The following is a 22,903-nucleotide window of genomic DNA, read 5'->3' as shown; positions in this document are numbered from 1 at the left end:
TATTGTGGTAGTATCTGGAATTCTCAGCTACATCACAATATTCTTGGGCACAGTAAAAAGAAAAAATGAGAGCCCCTTTCCCCAAGATCTTACAGTCTAACTTAACAGGGTAGATGAAACAAGTCAACCAACAGGATGAGATATTTTTGGGCACAGACTATCAGCAGCAGCAATTATAACTTCACACATGCAGAATTATTAACAGATGTCTAAGACGTGTACATTCTAGGTCTATAAATTGTAGCCTACATAACTAGAAAACTCTCCAGACAGGCAGAAACAAAAATGGACCTACATAATGGTACTAAAAGAGGGTGTTCCACATGTTATTCAGTTATGCCACACGCAAAATAAGAGTGACTTGCGGTGCAATGGCAATTGTATAGTATAGAACAGAAGTATCTTTCCTTCATATCTATGGCTGAGAACTTCAGTGAGTGAAATGGGATTAGGATGGGGGTCGGCAATGGGCAGCTCCAGAGACACATGCAGCTATTTAAGGACTTCTGTGTGGCTCCTGACGCTACAATTGCAAAGTTTAAAAAACAACCTCCTGATTATTTTCGATAAATGGTGAATGTCTAAAAGGCCAAAAAAGGAACAACGCATCTAAATAGCAAACAATATGTGATCTTGAAACTTTGGATAACTCCCCCTAACATCCTCCATGGAGAGAGAAAGTTCGGGAGTGAAAGTAAGGTACGCAGTGATACAAACACACATGTAAAGTGTGAGGAAATGGACTACATAAACAGTTTATGAACGTTGTGTAGTAAACATGTATTGCATTACCAATCGTGTGCACACTGGTCTCAAAGCAGGGGTTACAAAAAGTATGATTTCATATTATTTATTAAGGATCGTCTCATAGTCACATGCCTTAAGACTCTTGAATTATTGAGTTTTTTACTGAATTGTTAAAAATGGCTCTTTTTGCTATTTTGGTTGCTGACCCCTGGAATAGGAAAAGGATTTAGGAACAATGCTCATCCTTGACAACCAGTGATATGGTTTGTCTATAGAGAGATGCTTCTCAGCTGATCTTGGATGTCAATATACATGCAGAGCACATTTCCACTTTACTATTTCATAAAGCAATGCCTAATCTTAGCTATGCTTCTGGTTATTCTGACTCAACTCTACCTGCTATTGTCTTCACAACACAAATGGAAAGCCATGTACATCCAAACATGCGAGCGGGCAAAACAACAACACTCATGCACTTAGTACTGAAGACAGATTTTGCCCATGTCTAATATGTGCATGGAGCATTTGAGAAAGACAGCTACTGTCCTAAACAAATGATGACATAGTGAACTTCTCCCATCTGTTCACTATCACTTGTACAGTATATACAATCTACAGAATGCAAAAAAACTAGGCTCCTATGAGAAGGAACTCCACTGAGAGTGGCCCACTTACACACTTGTTCATTAGGCTAGAGCAGTTCAAAAGGAGCTATTCCAGACTAATGCAAAATAGTCATGAAACAAACAAGCAAGCCCTATTTGCTCAAACCCACAAAATAGATTCTTTATAACCAGCCTGGTCTCTTGGGTAAATAGGCTTCATTTCCTAATTGTAAACAGCAAGGCTAAAGAAGGAGAGGTACTTCTGCACCATCCACTTTATCAGTATCAACTCTGGGAGCAAAGCTAAAGACTCTTGTCTTGCTGCTATATAAGACTGGAACATTTAATTATGTTTTTAATGGATTAAACCATATTATCAATGGATTAGATAATATAAGAACAAAGGTGACCAAAATACGTGATTGAGAAGCACAATGACAACTTGCTGGGTGGCTGAGGATCAAACTTAAGTAACAAATGAAATCACAGTAATAAATCAAAGCACACACTCATCCAGATTTATCTGTACTCTTCTCTCATCTTGATAGCAGAGTCCACTAGCATTAAGAGGCTGAAGATCAGGGTAAAGCACAAATTTTTACTGCCAGTTTTATATTTTGAGTTGAGCAGAACACATTGCATCAGATATTTATGGCCTTTTTGGACACCATCTTTCAGCATTAGTGACTTATGCATGCACTGACATCATCAAAAGATGCTCTCATCTGAGTATAGACTTACGCTAAGAAAATACTTATTCTTATCAAAAAACTAGGCAAATACAATTTAGATGAGGCTACTATAAGGTGGGTGCATAACTGGCTGGATAACCGTACCCAGAGAGTAGTTCTTAATGGTTCTCAATCCTGCTGGAAAAGTATAACAAGCAGAGTTCTGCAGGGTCTGTGTTAGGACCGGTTCTGTTCAATGTCTTCATCAATGATTTAGATATTGGCATAGAAAGTACGCTTATTAAGTTTGCAGATGACACCAAGTTGGGAGGGGCTGCAACTGCTTTGGAGGATAGGGTAATAATTCAAAATGATCTGGATAAATTGGAGAAATGGTCTGAGGTAAACAGGATGAAGTTTAATAAGGACAAATGCAAAGTGCTCCACTCGGGAAGGAACAATCAGTTTCACACATACAGAATGGGGAGAGACTGTTTACGAACGACTACAGCAGAAAGGGATCTAGGGATTATAGTGGACTACAAGCTAAATATAAGTCAACAGTGTGATGCTGTTGCAAAAAAAGCATACATGATTCTGGGATGCATTAACAGGTGTGTTGTGAACAAGACATGAGAAGTCATTCTTCCGCTCTACTCTGCGCTGGTTAGGCCTCAGCTGAAATATTGTGTCCAGTTGTGTGCACGGCAGTTCAAAAAAGATGTGGAGAAACTAGAGAGGGTCCAGAAAAGAGCAACAAGAATGATTAAAGGTCTAGAGAATGTGACCTATGAAAAAAGGTTGAAAGAACTGGGCTTGTTTAGTTTGGAAAAGAGAAGATTGAGGGGAGACATGATAGTGGTTTTCAGGTATCTAAAAGAGAGTCATAAGGAGGAAGGAGAAAACTTGTTCTTCTTGGCCTCTGAGGATAGAACAAGAGGCAACGGGCTTAAACTGCAGCAAGGGAGGTTTAGGTTGGACATTAGGAAAAAGTTCCTAACTGTCAGGGCGGTCAAACGGTGGAATAAATTGCCAAGGGAGGTTGTGGAATCTCCATCGCTGGAGATATTTAAGAACAGGTTAGATAGATGTCTATCAGGGATGGTTTAGCTAGTACTTGGTCCTGCCTTTGGGGCAGGGGGCTGGACTTCATGGCCTCTCAAGGTCCCTTCCAGTCCTAGTGTTCTATGATTCTATGTATACTGAAATAGGTCCTTTCACAGAGGACACAAAAGAGTGTCAAGCAGGATTACCAGGGAACATTATCTTTATGCCAGTGTATAAACCAAGCACACTTAATTCTGTGTGATATCAATGGGGAAAATTAGCTGTGTTAAAATCAAATGCTGCTCTTGACATGACTGTAGGCCAAGTACCTCAAAATCTTATTTTTTAAAGATACTGCTTCCTCATATTGGAGGGCTCTGGACCCTTTCTTTATTAGAAACACATGCTCAAAGAGGCACAGCTGACTGGTTTTAAAGGGGATGGAAGGGAGGAAAGGTTACTTTTCATATATGTCATCCTTAATATTGTCCCTGCTTTAGTATATTGGTATTTGTTACTGTACTTAGCATGCTCTTACTTTATGTGGAAAACTCTAAATAAGCATTTCAAATTCCGCAAGGCTAATGAGCAGGTGTATTCTTTGTTTATGCAGAACACGCAAATAAAAAGTTCTGAGCCATTTCTTCTCTCCTATATTATGCATGAGAACTACAGAGAAACGTGACAGAGAAGGTCATCTTGGCCAAGGTATGAGAGGCATTGAGGAATCATGAAAATACCAATAGTACTATTTAATGATTTTGCTTACAGAACTATTTTTAACCAAATAATCTTGGTTAACTCACAGCCATAGCCTCTCTGACAAAAAAAAGTTTCACAGCATTCAAAGTGAATTTTTAAAAGCTTTATACTAAAACAATACTATTGCCAGGCTATTTATACAAAACGATTTCTCTCTCTGGCTGTCTGTTGGCTCTGTCAACTATGTAAAGGACCGAGCTGATTTCAGAATTGGAATTGTTCAAGATAACTGTTCAGAGGACAACCTGGCTGACTGCAGGCTCCAAAAAGATTATTTACTTGTTGTGCCACCAAGTGAGACATGGCACAATCAGCAAGTGATTCATGGGTGTGTTTTTAGTGTCTGTCTGAAGCACATTATTCACTGCTAAAGCCAGGTATCTCATTTGATATACTAATGGTCTAGTAGTTCATGAGACAAATTCTCTGATACTATAACTGCATGGGAGAGACAAGGTGGATACAGTAATATCTTCTGTTGGACCAGTTTCTGTTGGTTTAAGACAGCTCTTTGCTCAGCTTCCCAAATGTTAAAAATATACACTTTATTGCTAATTAACAGAAGATTGGCTAATTCTTATAAACCACTGCAATCTTCTAATCTTGTCCCCCTTACCATCTATGGACTTATTCATACTGATTATTAAACTGACACAGAGCCAAACTTCTGAAACAAATTATATACTCATTTGATATTAGTAATTTCATTGTTTATACAATTTCAAGTTCATATACGTAGGATCAAAGCAGAGTTTAGCTTCAAAGAAGAGTTTCTGGGGTGACTTGATTGAGATCAGAAGAACAGACATAAGCCGTGTCTACACGTGCATGCTACTTCGAAGTAGCGGCACTAACTTCGAAATAGCGCCCGTCACGGCTACACGTGTTAGGCGCTATTTCGATGTTAACATCGATGTTAGGTGGCAAGACATCGAAGCTGCTAACCCCATGAGGGGATGGGAATAGCGCCCTACTTCAAAGTTGAACGTCCAAGTAGGGCACGTGTAGACGATTCGCGTCGCGCAACATCGAAATAGCGGGGTCCACCATGGTGGCCATCAGCTGAGGGGTTGAGAGACGCTCTCTCTCCAGCCCCTGCGGGGCTCGATGGTCACTGTGTGCAGCAGCCCTTAGCCCAGGGCTTCTGGCTGCTGCTGCTGCAGCTGGGGATCCATGCTGCATGCACAGGGTCTGCAATCAGTTGTCGGCTCTGTGAATCTTGTGTTGTTTAGTGCAACTGTGTCTGGGAGGGGCCCTTTAAGGGAGCGGCTTCCTGTTGAGTCCACCCTGTGACCCTGTCTGCAGCTGTGCCTGGCACCCTTATTTCGATGTGTGCTACTTTGGCGTGTAGACGTTCCCTCACAGCGCCTATTTCGATGTGGTGCTGCGCAACGTTGATGTTGAACGTCGACGTTGCCAGCCCTGGAGGACGTGTAGACGTTACTCATCGAAATAGCCTATTTCGATGTTGCTTAAGCTACTTCGATGTAGGCTTCACGTGTAGACGTAGCTATAGTGAGTCAGATCACAGGCCCATTTAGCTCAATATTCTGTCTTGCAATGGTGGCCAATGCCAGATGTCCCAGACAGAATGACCAGAACAGGAATCATCAAGTGATTCATCCTCTGTCATCTCTTCCCAGCTTTTTGGGATACCTTCCCTGACCAAATTTTGAGGAGTAAAGGGATTTCGAAGTTGCCCAGGCACTTCGAAGTACCAGTGGGTAAGCCGCAGCTACACGCAAGCCGGCACTTCTAAGTTTAACGCTTTGGAGTTGCTGCGGGGGAAAATTAGCTTAATGAAGTGCTGCGTATGCACCATAGCACTTCATTAGTAATCTCCCGACACCCTACTTACCATCCTCCCTTCGAAGTAAGGAGGTAGTGTAGACAAGCCCCATGAGAGTCATTAAAAAATGGAACAATTAACCAAGCATTGTGGCAGATTCTCCACCAGTGATAATTTTTAAATCAAGACTGAATGTTTTTATACAATATGGGCTCTATTTCAAAAGAAATTATTTTGGTGGAGTTTTATGGTCCGTGTTATGTCGGAGATCAGATAAGATCATCACAGAGTTTGCTTTTGTTTTCTGTTTCACTTCCTGGCCTTGGAATTGATGAAAAAAGTGACTTATCCACCAGCAGTTAAGTGGGGGAAAGGCACTAGTTGTATCTCAGTGGTCTACTTGCCTTCTTTCTTCTCCTCCTCTTCTTCTTCTCTTTGGCAGCTTGTGCTTGCTTGTGCTCCCACACCAGACTAGTCAGATTGGCCACATACTCATCTGTCTGCTGCAGCAGGTATGCCAAACGTCTGTCTTTCTTCTGGTCAATCAGTTTACGATAGCCTTCTTCATCTTCAGCCTACCAATACAGAGAGAACAACATCAAGATAGCGACACTTACAGGGCATAAACACTACCATTAGCACTAGAACTACAGAAGTGTATTTGAAATGGCTTTTACTCCCATTTTTCAGGTGCAGGATAAATTGAAGACCTTATACAAAAGACATGGGACGGGAAGGGAAGAAACATTTTCAAAGGCTCAAACTGAAGTTAGGGCCACAACTCCTATTAAAAGGTAACGGGACTGGGATGTCTAATTCCAATTTGTGTCTTTGGAAATCTCACCCAATACAAATACTAATCTTTGACTATCATGAATTAGGAGGAGGATTTCCTCCTAGCATATTTTCAGACGTGACTATTTTCCTAGTCTAGTTATGGTCTTTGAGGGGAAGAGGCACCTTTAAACAGATTTAGCTTTTAAAAGATAAAATTCTTGGTATGTAGGATAAAAGAGAAATAAAAATTTAAACAAACGTACCAATGAATTGGGCTACACTTCAAGAAAGGAATGAAATATCTACGTAAAACAGACCTGACTGACATTTAAAACATACATTAGTTATGCTGATCAGGGATGTGGGAAAAAAACATACAGCAATACCCATAAAAAAAACAGTGTAGGCAGAGTTCTGTTGACAGAGGAGGGCCTTTCTTGGCATAGCTAACATCATTTGGGGACACAACGATTCTACTCAGGCAGAACTCCCTTAGTTTATGCCAGTACAGCCCAAGTCTATGACATAAACAGCCCAAATGTGCCTAACGTTCAGTTCTGTCCTCACAAGAGTTTAACCGTGAATTTGGTAATCAGTGGAGTACTAGTAAGTGAAATGTCTCTGATAGCAAATCTGATGGAATGGTACCCTCAAGTGATTTGTCGCTTAAAAAAAAAAAAGATGACAGCTCACAGGCCTGCTGAGTAGATGGCCTGTGGCGCAAATAGTTAATATCGCTCTTCTGGGCATGTCTGAGGACACATCAAGATGGTGCACTCTACATCACTTTTATTAGCAATGGCTTTGGACCTACATACTCCTAATATACAAACCCTGATCTGACATCAGCTTATTCACCTAGGATGTAAAAATATTTATAAAAACAGCAAGAGTGCCTTTTGCCATGTATGTGTTTTATTTCTGATAATTAACATGGAAACAATTTAAGGAACTACACTACTTGGAATTATGACTAATTACTGCTGAAGAATCTTTATACTATAGAGATATAACCACCATATATAGACATACATAGCACATAACTTTGAGATAAGCCTCAGGGCCAAAAGATATATTTTTTCCATTGCAAATCGTTCATCCATACTTTGCATGTACTTGCATTTTTCGTATGTGATTTAAAACCAATCTACTCAGGCTCTATAGGGGGCAATAACAGGCTTTGTACAAGGATTGAGGCTTTGGCCCAGATCTGCACCCCAATGAGAAATTTAATTGCTCTTTCACTAGTCTTGCGCCTTAAGGGAAGTGTGTCACTCAAAGCTTGTAAAATTCAGGCTAACTAGTTTCCCAGACACTATACTGTTGGCAGACCTCATTGGTTCCTACTGTTAAATAAAGTGAGACTATAAAATCACAAGATTTTTACTAAAATTAATAAGAAAATGTTAGTCTGCTCTAAGGTGATATCCATCACCAGCTAACAAATTTCTAAACACAACCTCCTTGCCTACATTAGGTGTAAAACCCTATATAAAACTGTCTTCATTAAAATGTGTTAATTAAGATGTTATAAAACCCACGCTATTTTCCTAATCTAGTTGTGACTGGCCGATCAGTTTATCAACACTGAAGAAATATTGTCACATAGGAAGCCAACCCAACATACTTCCTCCGCAAAAGAAACTGTGATTAGTATCAGTGGGAGAATGTGAGAAGAGAGAGCAAAGAAAAGAGCTATTCTTGTTGCTAGCTTGCTTTGGACCATAAGATGGTCAGCTGGAATCAGTGTTCTTCTTAGTGTGGTACTAATTCTCAGAAAAGATTGTATTTATCATTGCTGCTTAAAAACATATATTTCACAAAGCCAGAGTGAACTAAGGAAACACCACTGAGAGGAGAGTTACTTCTACTGTAGGCAGCAACCTTTTTTTCTTTAGCTTCTCTTCAAAAATAATTTATACAGCAAAACCTACTCTTTGTACATAAATCATAATCAAACTAAGTTTCTGGTGAATACCGCAAAAACAAACAAACAAATAAATAAATAAATAAAAGGTATAATTCATAATTGGAACTATAATGAAAAGATTAGAAAATATATGGTCTTCATGTGGTGAATATACTAAAGAACTTTGCAATATATTTGCACTCCTGTAAAAATCTTTGAAATATGAAATTAGGAAGCTTAGGTGGTTTCATAGAGGTTACAAAACTGCAGCTAAACTGTTATGAGGTTACTAGTAATGGATCCTGACAAATAATACACATGGGTGACAGTATAGTTAAAAATATTATTTGAAACCACAAAAGTATGGCTCAAAGTGAACAAAGCCAAACAACTAAAATCACTACCATTAATATAAAACACATACATATAAATCTCCCAGGTATGTTCAGATTCCTACTAGCTAAAATCTAACTGTTTAGCGAGCTGTTATCCTGCAAAGGAAGTATAGGGGTCCTATAGATTATATATCAGATATTAAATGGATACTGAATTTGATCTTAGCCAAAAGGTGTCTGGCCGTCAAATTTGAATAGTGCACCACTTAGTATTTGCAGTGCTGTTTGTACTGCAATGCCCATTTACAAAGTAACTTACAGGGTGGCCTTCCTTATCCTCAGGAGCACAAGAATTTGTTTTTTGTAACGCTTTTCAACAGTATAAAAGAAAATCTTAATATGCTACATGTTACCACCTCCCGCCTCTCACATCATTAGAACTGCTACTACAGAGCATCCCAAGTTTGGAATTTTACCAGATGACCCCTTACCATTAGTCTTCTCATTCTTTCTTTCTCAATTCGCTCAGTTTCCTTCTTCTGCTCACGCTCAGTATTGGCATGCCAAGTTGCCACAGCTTTAGAAAGTTTCTGAATTTTCCCAGCCACTGACCGGTGGTATTCTTTAAAATCTTTAGCATGCTGCAATATGCTGTTCAGATATTCCTAGAGAAAGAAAATAACTCAGCTGAGACATCTTAAGTTTAACAGAACACAGGATCTAAAACTACCAATGTCCAAATTCACAACTCTTCTGCTTGCTTAAACAGTGATAACTGGCCAAGTAAAGTAAAGTTGAATACTTAATAGCATGTCTCTGTATCTGGAATACATTAATTTTGGAATAGCAGAGGTTAAAATACCTGGTGCTTCTGTCTGCGTTTTCTCTCCTGTTCTATTTTCTGCTGTTTCTCAAGCTTTTCTGTCATGCGAGCTTCCCTCAGAGTCTGGCGCTTGCTGCGCTTGTAGGCTTTGGAGTTCAGCGCTGTCTCCAGTGTTGTGTCACGGCGCATGCAGGCCACCACCTCTTGTCTTAGCTGCCAGCAAGAAGAGAGAAACTTAAACAATCCACCTTTCTGCATATGCAGAAGACCAATTTTAGTCAGCAATATAGCATACAATGTTAGAACATTAACTTTGAGTGAGCTCTTCAAACCTGCTTCTCCTTTTGACTTCCCATTGAGGTACTGAAAATGTGTCTCCTTGCAATCCTGAGTTATAGCAAGAATGTGAACATCCTCCTAAAATGCTCTTAGGATCTTCCTCTATCTACGCAGAGGTATGAATTCCACTTACATAGCAGCTGCACAAGTGGAGTGTCTGGTATTAAGGGTCAAAGACAGCAGATGTCACACTGCTTCCCCCTTCATATGCTTGTGTTAAGAGCAACTGTCCTGCTGGCTTGGAAGGAGGAGCCAGCCAAGATGAAAATATGAAAATCCTTTGTAACAAAGCACAGTAGAACCAAATGAATTATGTCCTTGGTTGGGACACCTCTCCTTCTCCCCACCACATCCAGGGGACATTCATTTTTAACATCAGATAGGCACTGAGAGGGAGACAGGGAGCAGAGAACTGCCAAACCTGAGAGAAATATGGCCACACAGTTCTCAAAGCACAGCATGAATAACATGCTGCTTCTGAAAACTGGCCTCAGACATGGCCCTACCATTAAGAAATCATTTAAAAAGTGGGCAGGAGCTTACACACAGCATGGTACACCTACTACTAAACTGTTGTAGCCCCAAAGATTCCCAGTAGGGGCAGGGTCAAATGACACCTCTATCACTTTCACGTCAGCTGGGAGGGTCAAAAGGCAAAGGTCTAGAGAGTCTGGCATGGCAAAGCCCCTTTGCAAAATTGTGATGTTACCCCTGCACCCAAGATCTGAGGGAACTAGCAGCTTGGGAACTCTCTTACTGGGCTTAGCTACACGGCCTGCCCATTAACACAGGCCTTTTGAAAATAACAGGCCCTCCGCGGAACAAGAAACAATCATGCAGGCACATTTACTCATGACAGCATGAAACTGGTTCTTAGAAAAATATGACCCGCTAGGTTTTGGAGATTATTGGAAAAAAGATATCTATTGTGATTTGTATTTCACCTCAGTTTGTGCCATTCCCAGGACCTCCCTGAAAGACTAGCCCATTAATTTAAGATTTTAAGGGCTGCACTGCAGGATTAAACAGGAGGTGGGGGAAGCAACAGAGAACACATACATGTTCAGTAATAAAGGAAATAAAACCCCCACTAACTATGTTAGTTTAATGTTTCTATAAATAGTATATTTCAGTTAAGTTTGCTCAAATACTTTTAACTCAGTACTTCTGTTAATGTCTATCACCAATGCATTCTGTGTTGAAGAAAAATCAACTTTTGATTGTGACCACTGCAAAAAACTTGCCCTCAGCAAAAGGCCTTACCTGACGCTGAAAATTCAGTAACCTAAGTGCCTTCAGCTCCACCGTAGCTTTGGTTCGCAGATCAGGAGGCAAGGAGCCAGGTAAATTCTCCAGTTCCTGGATTCTGTGAGCAATTCGAGCCTGAAGTCTATGGTGATAAAGGATGTGGGAAAGATAACGGGGTGATCTGTCAGTAATTATCAATACTATATGGCAACAGCAGCAATAGATCTCAGACACCCAATCAATTTTCTACTACTCAGATATTCTGAATTAACATGCACTTCTAGGAACGGAAAGAAAATCAGACTGACATTTAGTTTGCAGGAATACTCTTTATACCAAACAATGAAGAATCTTTCTTCCCTCCTCTCCTTAATTTTAGCTACTAGCTACTACTTGTATGGAAACAGCAACTCGAAACATTTATTCTGCTCATATTTTCAAGCATTTTGTGTTTGCAGGCCAGTTTGTTGAACACAATGGAAAAAATGTAATAAAACAATTCGGTATTATTTTAGATCTCTTGAAAGTGTGATTGCAGTCAGAATAGTGATTGTGTAAGAATGGAACATTTTTATTTAACAGCACTGCTTCTTGTTAGTGATCAAAATACTATGTGCTTGTTCTACTGAGTAAGTTTAAGTTATCACTTTTTTATTCTTTAAACAGACTGTTGGCATTGCAGAGCTGTTAGCATGAAAGCTGGATTGCATTCCATCTCACTCAGCCTCCAGAAAATCGTGAATTAATTTCCAGTTTCAAACTCTTTACAGATCAACTATGGTGCACAAGACAGAAAGAACAGGGCTTCACTTTTAAATTCCAAAGTCTGCTGGTAGTTATACAATCTTTGTAAAATGGTGTTTTCTTCTGTTTTACTTATAACTCAGCATATTTGATCAAGCAGTCAATGGCAGGCAACCATGGACTCCCAAATGCTACTTTTAATAACACTGCATAAGTATGATTTAATATTACTTTGGGCTTTTTGGCACTTCTGCTATACCAAGCTGTCTAACTTCAGTGTTATTTTAAACATGGAATTTTCACAACTACATAAAATGGATAACCAATCAGTGGTGAGGCTTTCTGAATGAATTCTAAGTGGTCCAGTTAAACATTCTGGGCCACAATCTGCAATGCAATTCAACTGAATCAACAAAAGGAGCCAGAAAAAAGAATTTCTCCCTCCTCCCATTTTTTATAAAGCCATGGAAATGAGAATTTTCTAGTCTATGCATGCTACACATGTGATACATACTTCTGGAGATCTATAAAGGGAGCCTGATTTCATAAATTGAAAGGCTGATCCTACTCCCTCTTAAAAGAGATAACAGACTCACAGCCAGATCTATACCTGTCACTCATTTTCTCTCCATCACAGCACAACACAGGCAAGAAACTGATAAGTGAATTTGCTAACAAAGCAAAATGTTAAAGATATTAGCTACGTCACAACACCCACATTAGTGAACCACTTACACCTAAGAAGGTAATTATAAACCTTATGCTCTTTAAAGCCACTTACACCACCCATTCCTATACCACAGTATCACACCTGCTCCAAAATAATTCATGAGAACAGTCACACTGGGTCAGACCAAAGGTCCACCTAGCCCAGTATCTTCTCTTGGAACAAGAGCAACTGGAAATTCAATGCTGTCTAACTACAGTGTGCTTTCAATCACGGAATTCTTATAACTGGGTAAAAAATGGATTGTAATCAATAACCATGAAAAATTTCTGAATACATTTTAAGAGGTCCAGCCATGAAATAATTTGGAACACAAGATGTATAACAGGTGCCACAGTCAGCTCCACATGATACTTTTCGTGCACACTGATGTGAAAAGGCAAAAAACTAGCTCCAGTTCTGCTGCCACTTACTTCAGTGCAATGGAAGCAGGATTGGACATGCTGACAGAGCAATTTTCTGCAGGCCTCAGTTTCCACAAAACTTAAGCACCTCAAAATAAACAAAAATTCACATGTTTTGATGAAAGCTTTTTAAGGAAAAAATATTCTGATGATGTGTATAGAACCCAAACCTTTCAACATTTTGCTAATACCAAAAAAAAGGCTAAAGAAAATCTCCTACTTTTTCATTTTGGGGAAATTGGGGGGAGGAGGCGTGGGAGGAAAACAGTCACATAATAGCTGCTTGGGCAATCTTTCGTTTTGGCAGTATTATACAACACTATTTATACACCTATCTTAAATAAAAATGGAAACAATAAACCAAGTATTGAACAAGGAAGCACAGATACAGTAGAAGTGTAAGTTAATTCTCTGAAGAATGTGTTTACACACAATGAACAATCTGGTAATGGTACACTTCTGTATTATGTTATAAAACTGCCATTCATAATGTCACCAGGGAAGATCTCTTTTTTAAAAAATCCCTTTAAGACATCTTAACTACCTTCTTTGCTGTACCTTGTGTTCAGTTAGAGTGGTGGACAGTCACTGAATGTTATCATTACACAGGGAAGTAGTGAGATATTTTGAGACCCTTGAACACGGGACTGATGTAAAATTTACCTTTTGTTACAGCAAATTACCAGAATCCATTGCACTTTCATTTCTCTGGTATAGTGAACCAAAGCTGGTAATCTGTCTGTTACACTGGGAGGGCAGATATCTCAGTTTGGAAGGACTGAAAATAAGTCATCTACTGGGCAGTAAGGATCTTTCTAATCTGAATATTTTACCCCAAAATACATGCTACTAACTGAAATGGATCTGAATCATGCAAATGTTGAGTGCTTGTGAAATCTGCCATATTAATAGGAAAAGCATTCTCTACAAAGCATTACGACAAGTACATTCCTTAAAGAAGTTACCAGTTAGTGTACTGATGATGAAAAACCTGAGTGCTGCAAAGGAAAATTATAATCATATTTGCACATGGATATAGCTGCACCTGGAATACATCAGAATTTCCATATATACACGATCATACTCAGAGGTGAGTTATTTTGTGCTCAACATCTGTATTTTAAGCGCTGCCCTTCCACATGCTGTTTTGTTTCAACCTTCAACAGAATATAGTAGGTAGTCTGATAAAGAGATACAAGATTTGAAACTTTCTGAAACAACAAAAAGACTAAGTAGTAGAAATTTAGCACTTTAAAGACTAATAAAATGATTTATTCGGTGATAAGCTCTCAGATGACAGCCCCACTTCTTCAGATCTGTCCCACGAAAGCTCATCACCAAATAACTTATTTTGTTAGGCTTTGAAGTGCTACATTTCTGCTGCTTCGTTTTATTGGCGCACAGACTAACACGGCTACCTCTCTGTTACTATTCAACAAAAAGAGTGTTGTACTGCATAACTAGAGGAGACTTATTTAGTGTCCTCAAGAGCACAGAAAATTGAAGCAGAATTTGGTCAGTCAGGTTTTTCATATAGATTGAACAGTAAATCAAGAGGTGTTACTGTTCTGACAAGAAGGAGTTCCATGAATGGCAAGAGATATTTGTTCAGGTCCAGAGGAGAAGTGTATGATCTACATTGGAGAGTTATTTGTTCAGAAAACACCACCAGTAGATTTTGTTCTTCCAAGTAGCTATATGACACTACAAAGCCCACATTTTGTATTAATCTATTTCTAACTGTACTTAGTGACAGCAAGGGAACTTCAGTGTCATTACTGATGCAAAACAATTGGACAAGTCTAGCTGTTTCCCTTCTTCTGCTCTTAAAAAGGACTTAGTTATTTTCTGTGCATCCACAGAATAGCAGCTGATAGATGTATAAAGATACTTAGGCCTTGTCTACATTTAAAATGCCACAACAGTGCTGCTGCAGTACTGCAGCACTTCAGTGAAGATACTGATAGACAGACAATCCACCTCCCCAAGCTGTGATAACTAGGTTGATGGGAGAATTTTCCTATTGACCTAGCACTAGGGTTAGGTCAGTTTCATTCGGGGTAGACAAACTTTTCGGCCTGAGGGTCACATGTCAATATGGAATTGGTATGATGGGCCATGAATGGTCATAAAATTGGAGACTGAGGTGTAAGTGGGGGTGTGGGCTCCGCGGTGGGGTGGGAGATGCGGGGTTTGGAGTGCAGGAGGGTATTCTGGGTTAGGACTGAAGGTTTCAGAGGTTAGGAGGGCAGTGAAGGCAGGGGCGGAAGGTGGCAGGACAAGGCAGCACTTACCTTAAGCAGCTATCGGAAGCAGTGGCACCTCTCCCCGCCGGCCCCTTGGGAAAGGCATAGCCAGGTGGCTTTTTGCACTCCCTCATCCGCAGGGGCCACCCCACTGCACCCATTGGTCATAGCTCCCACAGCACATACAGAATGGGGTAAGCCTCTACCTCTACTCCCCAGTTGGAGTGCCAGAGCAGGGCAAGATCCTGACCCCATACCCTAGTGAGAGCTTATGGCTCAGAGTAAAAGTTCTGACTGGCCAGGTGCAACCAGATATGAACGAGGTGGAGGTGGCTATTTGGCCATGTGAGGATCTTTTTCCTTTGCTGTTCTCTGGGCCTGATTCTATTGTGATATATTCTGTATAGTTAGATAAGATGAACAGAACAGTGTGAGCATATTACAGATAAGACGTGCCATTATATATATTAATAATATTCTCATCCTCCTTTTCTATCCCATTCTTTGACTTCCCAACATTGTCTGCTTAGTGTGGTGATGTTTAAAATATTTTCACTGAACTGTTCATGGTGAAACACAAGGACTTTTCTAACATGTAGGATTCCATCCTACCCTTTTCCCCTCAGGCACCATTGCAGCCCTGCTTCTTCTCCAACTCCTCTCTGGAGACCACCACATCCCCCTGCCTCCCTCACAGAGTATCTTGAATACCAGGAAACAGCTGTTCACAGTGGTCAGGAAGCACTGGGGGGAAGGGGCAGAAGAGTTAGTGAGCAGAGCCTACAGTAGGTGAGAGGTGCTGGGGGTGGGGATGGAGGGCTAGGGTTGCTTGGTCGCTGGTGGGTGCTGAGCACCTGGGAATTTTTCCCTGTGGGTGCTCCAACCCCAGAACACCCATGGAGTCAGTGCTTATGAAACTAATGCTATTAAAGGGTACATTCAATTAAACTTTGCAGTTCGCATTTTATCTGAATTCACACAAAGCATGGCTATTATATTACAAACTGAAGACTGGATCTCCTTGCAAGTACATCCCTACTCTATGCACCCTCACCAACTGAGGGTTACTGCAGAAATTAAGCCAGAGCACTGCAGCAATCAAGAAAACTTTATAAAAGGAGGACCCTTTTCAGATAATAAAAGGAATCAATTTGACATAGTTTGCAGTGATCATAAATTGCTGGAAAGTGCAATTTTTTGTAATTAATGCTGGTGGGAAAGAGAGCCATTCCACCTAGCTGAATAACATTAAATTACACCACACACTATTAGGTTTAGGACATATTCATTATGAATAAAGCAGCACTTATTTCCAAGAAAGTAGTAAAACCAAGTGTTATAAAAGCATGGCATGAATTTATTATTTTGGCCATATTTCAAGTAGCACAGCAAACCTAACAGTTCAACACATAATAGTAATTTAAACTTGTTATAGTGATGGGTGTTTTAAATATCCACGTTTCTTTTTATCTACCATTAGTCACATAGGCTACAGCTACATTGTAGCCATAACTCAAGATCATTTATGCAATTTGCACAACGCAAATTACAGAATTTATTTTGAGTTAACTTATTTCAAACTTGGTGCCATCCACACAGCACCGAAGTTCAAAAGAAGCAGCCATTTTGAAGCTCCTGCTACTCCTTGTACAACAAGGCGTACCACAATTGGAATATCACGCTTGAAACAGTGCTGCTGTTTAGCCTTGCAGTTGATATTTCATTTGCATTCCGAAATAGCTACTATAGTGTAGCCATAGCCATAGGGATTAACAACAATTATGCCTGATAATTTCATCTCACAGCAACACATGCAGCAATAGCTGGTACACACAGCCAAGCAAATTCAGAGGCAACATTAACTCTAAATTTTCTTGCTTTTTTGTTGATTTAAGCTAAAACTTGTTAATATGAAAATGTGGTGCTTTTGGAGAAGAGATGGGGGAATCTATTAAAAGAAGAAAGTTTTCCACTTCCATGGCTTCAGTTTCAAGGTTTCTTCAGTCTCAAGAAATGTTAACGGATCTATTACTGCTCCTCCACCTGTAGTGGTCCATTTAACAAATGACTAATGGAGAAGAATGTGAGGCTGCGCCTTTAAGCGCCTACTTTGATGAACTGTCAAATTGACAGTATAGCCTCCTACTTGAAAGGAAGTCCAAGACAAAGGAATTCCAGTCACTGAGCAGATTAAATGCATTTCTTCAATATAGCAGAAAATGGTACAGGAATGTTTCATGTCTGTAACATCCATATGATGTTAACCATTAGTTGCACAGTTAAGCACTCGAATCAAGAGCTGTGCATAGCAGCTGATAGCTCATCTTATGCAGGTTTGGTGGGCTGCAAAACCACTCCATCGACTTCTTACAGGGTGCACATGTGCTGAGGTGCACTGCCCACACATACTTTCAGGTCACTTTTCAGTAGGTAGTTACATTAGCCATGCATGCACATGTACTATGGCATTCCTTAGTGCTACACTTCACAACCTAAGCAAGGAGAGCCTTTCTGTACCTGTTGCTACTGCACATATATAGTAGGTCATTTTCAAGGCTTCTAAATTGGTCACAATACAAGTACATATCCACTGAAATATTCAAATATTCTTCTGCAATGAGGGCTATATGCCAATTTTAAGGTTTGGTACTTGATGTCTAGAGTGTAGAACTGTTGAAGTGGCAAGAAATATATTTTCATTTCCCAACAGCATTCAACGACAAAAAAGACTCAGCCAGTTAGGGGTGTGCCGGGCCTGCTTTCCAACTTCTCCTCATTCAGAGCAGCATACCCTCAAGCCCTCTCCAAAAACCTATGAAACATGTCTTTGCAACTTGCCCAGTAGATCACAAGGGAGGGTATTACAATAAGTAAGATGTAGCTAGCACCAGTGCCTACATTGTTGTTCAAGGTTCCTAAAACACACTAAAAAGCACAGGGGATAGACACAGTCATATTTTTGCATACTGAGTTTAAAAGCTGAGTGGAGCTAGAAACACCAACCACCCCAAAGGCAGTGAATGGGGGAGAATATAAGGTCACATGCACACGCACCCCTTCCTAACTTGTACCAGCCAGCATTGTTGACTAGCTGTGAAGAAAGCATGCTGCTTGGAGAGTTCTCAAGCCACAATGCCTTCCTTCCATAAGAACAAAAGTTAAAATGTAGTAAGCTTTGTATATGGTATGTGTTTTCTGAAAATGCTGTTACACTAGAACTACCTTACACAACAAAACAGGTAAGGCTGTTCCAAGTTAAAGTAAAAACTATGCTAGTGACTACAGACTCAATGCAGCAAACCATCTAATTATGGATGTCATTAAATAAAAGACTGACTGTTTTGCTGGATCAGGGCCTGAAAAATATAGTATCAAAAGCAGTAAGATATACCTTTAGGGCCTGTTCTTTATCATTACGAAGATATTTTTTGTTTACCATCATTATAAGTGTGTCAAATTATGCAAAGTACTACAGATATTAAGCAGCTCTTTGAGCTGCATCATAACTCTTAGCTGACATGGCAGTTCTGTCTTACAAGCTTATATACAGCACACTGAAGTACTCCTAAATACCCTTCAAGGCAGTTAAGGTGCAGTGATGCAGAATCATGCCAAATATTGTCCTCTGCAGTGTAGTTCTAGGTAAGAATTTCCCCATCTCTGCACTATTTTTCAGTTTTGCTTAGGATACTGTAATCACACTAGTCTTACCCACAAAAAGTAGGTTATGTGATCATTGTTTCTCTCAGAAAACAAAGCTTAAAACAAAGCAAATCCTGGAATTGCATTGCAAAACGAGTTATGATCAATGTTCCCTGTAATTTTTTCCATCCACAAGCTGAATAAATGTTGTTATGTGCGCCAAGACATGTGGCCCGTGCACCACCAATACACACACACGCTGCTGGCTATGAGAAGATGTGGGTGCTCTGCCAATCATCCGGGTGATACTTGAATCTCTCCTGAGCAGCCGCCCTAGCACTCAGCTTACAGGGAACACTGGTTATGACACTGGATAAAGCTAAGTTACCTACACTGTAATGGTCTCTTCTAAGCAGATCAGCAGAGTCCAAATCATTTTGTTATGGACACCTCACCCACTCATTAGCCCCCCTCTTCCTAGCCCACTTCAGCTAAATATTCAGTATTCTATAAAAGATCATCTCAATCATTCACCCTCAGATATCCATCCGTAAAGTTTGAGCACATTCCTGAAACAAATGTCATTAGATCCTGGTTTCCAGGAGATGAGCTTGTCCTTCTCTTCTATTTCCTTAGGCTTGTGGTGTCCAGCGCACTAGCCGCTAATCACAGGTAGCTTTTTGGCCGGTTGAGTGTGGCTAGCTGACTTGTGAAGTAAATCCTCGAGTTACACGGGGATTGTGTTCCTGCAACTCCTGCTAACTCAAATTTTCACAACAGTTGTTGGGGAATAGGGGGTGGGGGGGGTAAGACAAAACCAGGAGAGGGAACCAGGCTGCTGCTGGGTTCCCAGCTCCCCACTGCTTGCAGGACTGGGAAACTAACTAGCCCACCAAGGCTAGTCATTTTCCTGGCTGCTTCTCCCTGCTTTCCCGCAGCAGCGCGGCTCTCAGCCTGCTAAAAGCTTCCCCCCGCCTACTCCAAGCGGTGTGGCTGTCAGGTTGACAAACGGGCAGCTGGCAGAAGCTGGCAGAAGGGGCTGCAGAGTAGCATCAATTTGTGCTTAACTCATCTTCAAGTGAGTTATGTGCAACTTGAAGCTGTGTATGTTGAGAGTTTACTGTACAATTAATATATTTTCAGAATTGTGTGGCTTGTTTGCTGTAGCAGTAGCCACTGCTTCAGAACTGGTTAGACACCACAGTCTTAGGCCTTTACCTGTTCAGTAACTGGACCATACGCATTGTCATTCCAGACCAGACAAATGGAACATCTAGTCTTTAGCCTATCATTGATAATGACCAATATGAGAGGTTTAAGAAGAAGGTGCAAAGCCCCTATAAATGGGCACCTGTATAACCACCTTCCCAGAAGAGAAGTCTTAACCCTAGGTAGGTCCTGCAGACACCTGCCTATCACGCTGACCAATACTGTCACACTGTTTCCTTGCATGCCTCGATATGTCAGTCTGTGTGCACCTTTCATCTCTTTTCTTAACCTGTATGCTCTCAGGGCAGGGGACAATTTTTATTATTAATAGGTACAGCACCTCACACAACTGGGTCCTGGTCCATAACTGAGGTTCATAGATTCTACAGGAACACATATAAGTAAATAATATAATGAAGTATGAAGGATGATATGCCATTATAGCTGTGTCTACACGTGCATGCTACTTCGAAGTAGCGGCACTAACTTCGAAATAGCGCCCGTTGTGGCTACATGCGTCGGGCGCTATTTCGAAGTTAACTTCGACGTTAGGCGGCGAGACGTCGAAGTCGCTAACCTCATGAGGGGATCGGAATAGCGCCCTACTTCGATGTTCAACGTCGAAGTAGGGACCGTGTAGACGATCCGCGTCCCGCAACGTCGAAATTGTGGGGTCCTCCATGGCAGCCATCAGCTGGGGGGTTGAGAGACGCTGTCTCTCCAGCCCGTGCGGGGCTCTATGGTCACCGTGGGCAGCAGCCCTTAGCCCAGGGCTTCTGGCTGCTGCTGCTGCAGCGGGGGATTCATGCTGCATGCACAGGGTCTGCAACTCGTTGTCGGCTCTGTGGATCTTGTGCTGTTTAGTGCAAGTGTGTCTGGGAGGGGCCCTTTAAGGGAGCGGCTGGCTGTTGAGTCCGCCGTGTGACCCTGTCTGCAGCTGTGCCTGGCACCCTTATTTCGATGTGTGCTACTGTGGCGTGTAGACGTTCCCTCGCTGCGCCTATTTCGATGTGGTGCCGCACAACGTCGATGTTGAACATCGACGTTGCCAGCCCTGGAGGACGTGTAGACGTTATTCATCGAAATAGGCTACTTCGATGTAGGCTTCACGTGTAGACGTAGCCTATAACAGTCATTTCTGGGGAGTCAGCATTTTTAATCAGAACACTATTCTATGCCTTAGTAAGGACATAAGGACCTATTTTTAGGGGGCGGAAGGTCCAACTTCCTTTCGGCTTGCTTGTTTGTGCCCTTTACTCCCTGGTAGATCAGCCAACCCATATTCCACTGAACAAACTCCTTGCTTTTATTTGGCTGTTTTTTCTTTGACTTCCATCCTGGCCCTTCTAATTTCCATTTTACATTTCATCTAGCATACCTTGCTCCTTTCTAGTGGAATTGCTTGGGTCAGATGCCTACTTAGTGGAAGATACGCTCGTGTCCTTAGCATTTAAAGATTTCCCCCTCCATCACACCTGGATTCCAGCTATTTTCTCACTCTTTTTTTCCTGTTTTTTTAAATAGTTCTGAACACTTCTTATGACCAATGTGCTTTGAAAAAATAGCCTCCATGTTGATTCTAAGCATTTTAGTTTTAACACCTAAGTTCTTTCAGTCCTGATCTAGCAAAGCACTTGAGCACATGCTTAACTTCAAACTTAGAATCACCCTTAAATCTGATTTCCCTGTATTAGTTTTTACTATGGTCCCTCTCAAAAGAACAATTTTAATTATGACCATTATGAGCTACAATTGCAATACAGACCAGGTAGCGTCCACAAATACGAACACTGAAGCACTGGTGGTTTAAGTCTCATATATTCTTGCTTACCTGTATTCACGCTCCTGGAGTATTTCAACAGGATCTAATCCTTGTGGCTTCTGGATGGGGCTGATACGGTTCTGTTTTTGCTGCAGCTGGACGATAGGTGAAGGCTGTCCAGGTGTTGGCTGTGGTACAGAAGGACCAGGCATGGCTGTAGAAGGCTGGGCAGCAGGTGGAGCTGGTGAAGGCCTTCCACTAGGGGGTGGTACAGCAAGTTTTTGTGGTGTAGTGGCAACATTCATATCTGGGCCCTGACCTGCAAAATAAGTAATATGAAAAACATAGCAGCTTGATTTTGAACACAAAAATCTGCTGCTAAGCACCTGAGATGAATTCTCAAAGTTAACGATTGGTTTCAAGTCTCCAAGAGAAAGAATATATGATAGTAGACACTGCAGAAAGTAATCCAAAAACAGTAACTGCAACTGACAACTATTATGGCTATATTTTCACGTAGGTTTTTTCTTTCATGAAAGTCCAGTGTTTGTATAAGCAAGAGATCCTAGCACTGGATAGATCTAGACAGAGGGACAAACTCCGCTCTCTTATGTGGGCACTGTCTCCAAGTCGAGTAGGAAAATATACCCAGGAGCAGCATTTGGTCAGGACCATGAATAAGTTTCTTTTCACAGCTCTTCCAGAAACAGCTAGCAGCATTCATTTTATTGAACTGTCCACTTTTATACATTTAAAATATTTTAATATACTTGTAAAATTACACTTTTTTTAGAAAACAAACTCACTATCGCAGATTAAGATAATAATATTGACTATATTTTAGTGTGCATTTGTCAGTGCTACATTTGTTCAAGAGCTCCTCTTGAGCCATAAGAGTTACAACAATGAAATTTGGCATGCAGCTTCCTCTTACCCTAACTTAAACCATGGTCAGAGTTTGGATGGCTTGGAAAGTGGGAAATCCCTGAAATCCCAGGATTTCCCAGAACATGGAAAGGCAGGGTCACTGACAAGAGGGATGACATACTTCACACTCACCACTGGGAGTAGTGAGTACAGGGAACAGCGATAAGACAGTGACTACTGGGGGCAGCTA

At 40.9% G+C, this 22,903-nt stretch overlaps 1 protein-coding gene across 6 annotated transcripts in view; it reads right to left on the bottom strand.

The window, feature by feature from the left end:
* The window catches only part of SMARCA2 (SWI/SNF related BAF chromatin remodeling complex subunit ATPase 2), a 187,630-nt gene that overhangs the window by 119,547 nt on the left and 45,180 nt on the right, over nucleotides 1–22,903 (bottom strand). For all 6 annotated transcript variants that reach the window (XM_074994827.1, XM_074994830.1, XM_074994831.1 and 3 more), the window contains 5 exons: nucleotides 21,856–22,105; nucleotides 11,068–11,194; nucleotides 9,505–9,678; nucleotides 9,134–9,307; nucleotides 6,026–6,196 (listed from right to left, as the gene is read on the bottom strand). In XM_074994827.1, coding sequence (XP_074850928.1) covers nucleotides 6,026–6,196; nucleotides 9,134–9,307; nucleotides 9,505–9,678; nucleotides 11,068–11,194; nucleotides 21,856–22,105 — 896 coding nt within the window. The remainder of the gene's footprint in view (nucleotides 1–6,025; nucleotides 6,197–9,133; nucleotides 9,308–9,504; nucleotides 9,679–11,067; nucleotides 11,195–21,855; nucleotides 22,106–22,903) is intronic.

Source organism: Carettochelys insculpta, chromosome 5 (genome assembly GCF_033958435.1).
Source record: "Carettochelys insculpta isolate YL-2023 chromosome 5, ASM3395843v1, whole genome shotgun sequence".
Classification (NCBI taxonomy): Eukaryota; Metazoa; Chordata; order Testudines; family Carettochelyidae; genus Carettochelys; species Carettochelys insculpta.
The sequence above is the reverse complement of the archived record's forward strand: the minus strand, read 5'-3'. Positions and strand labels throughout refer to the sequence as shown.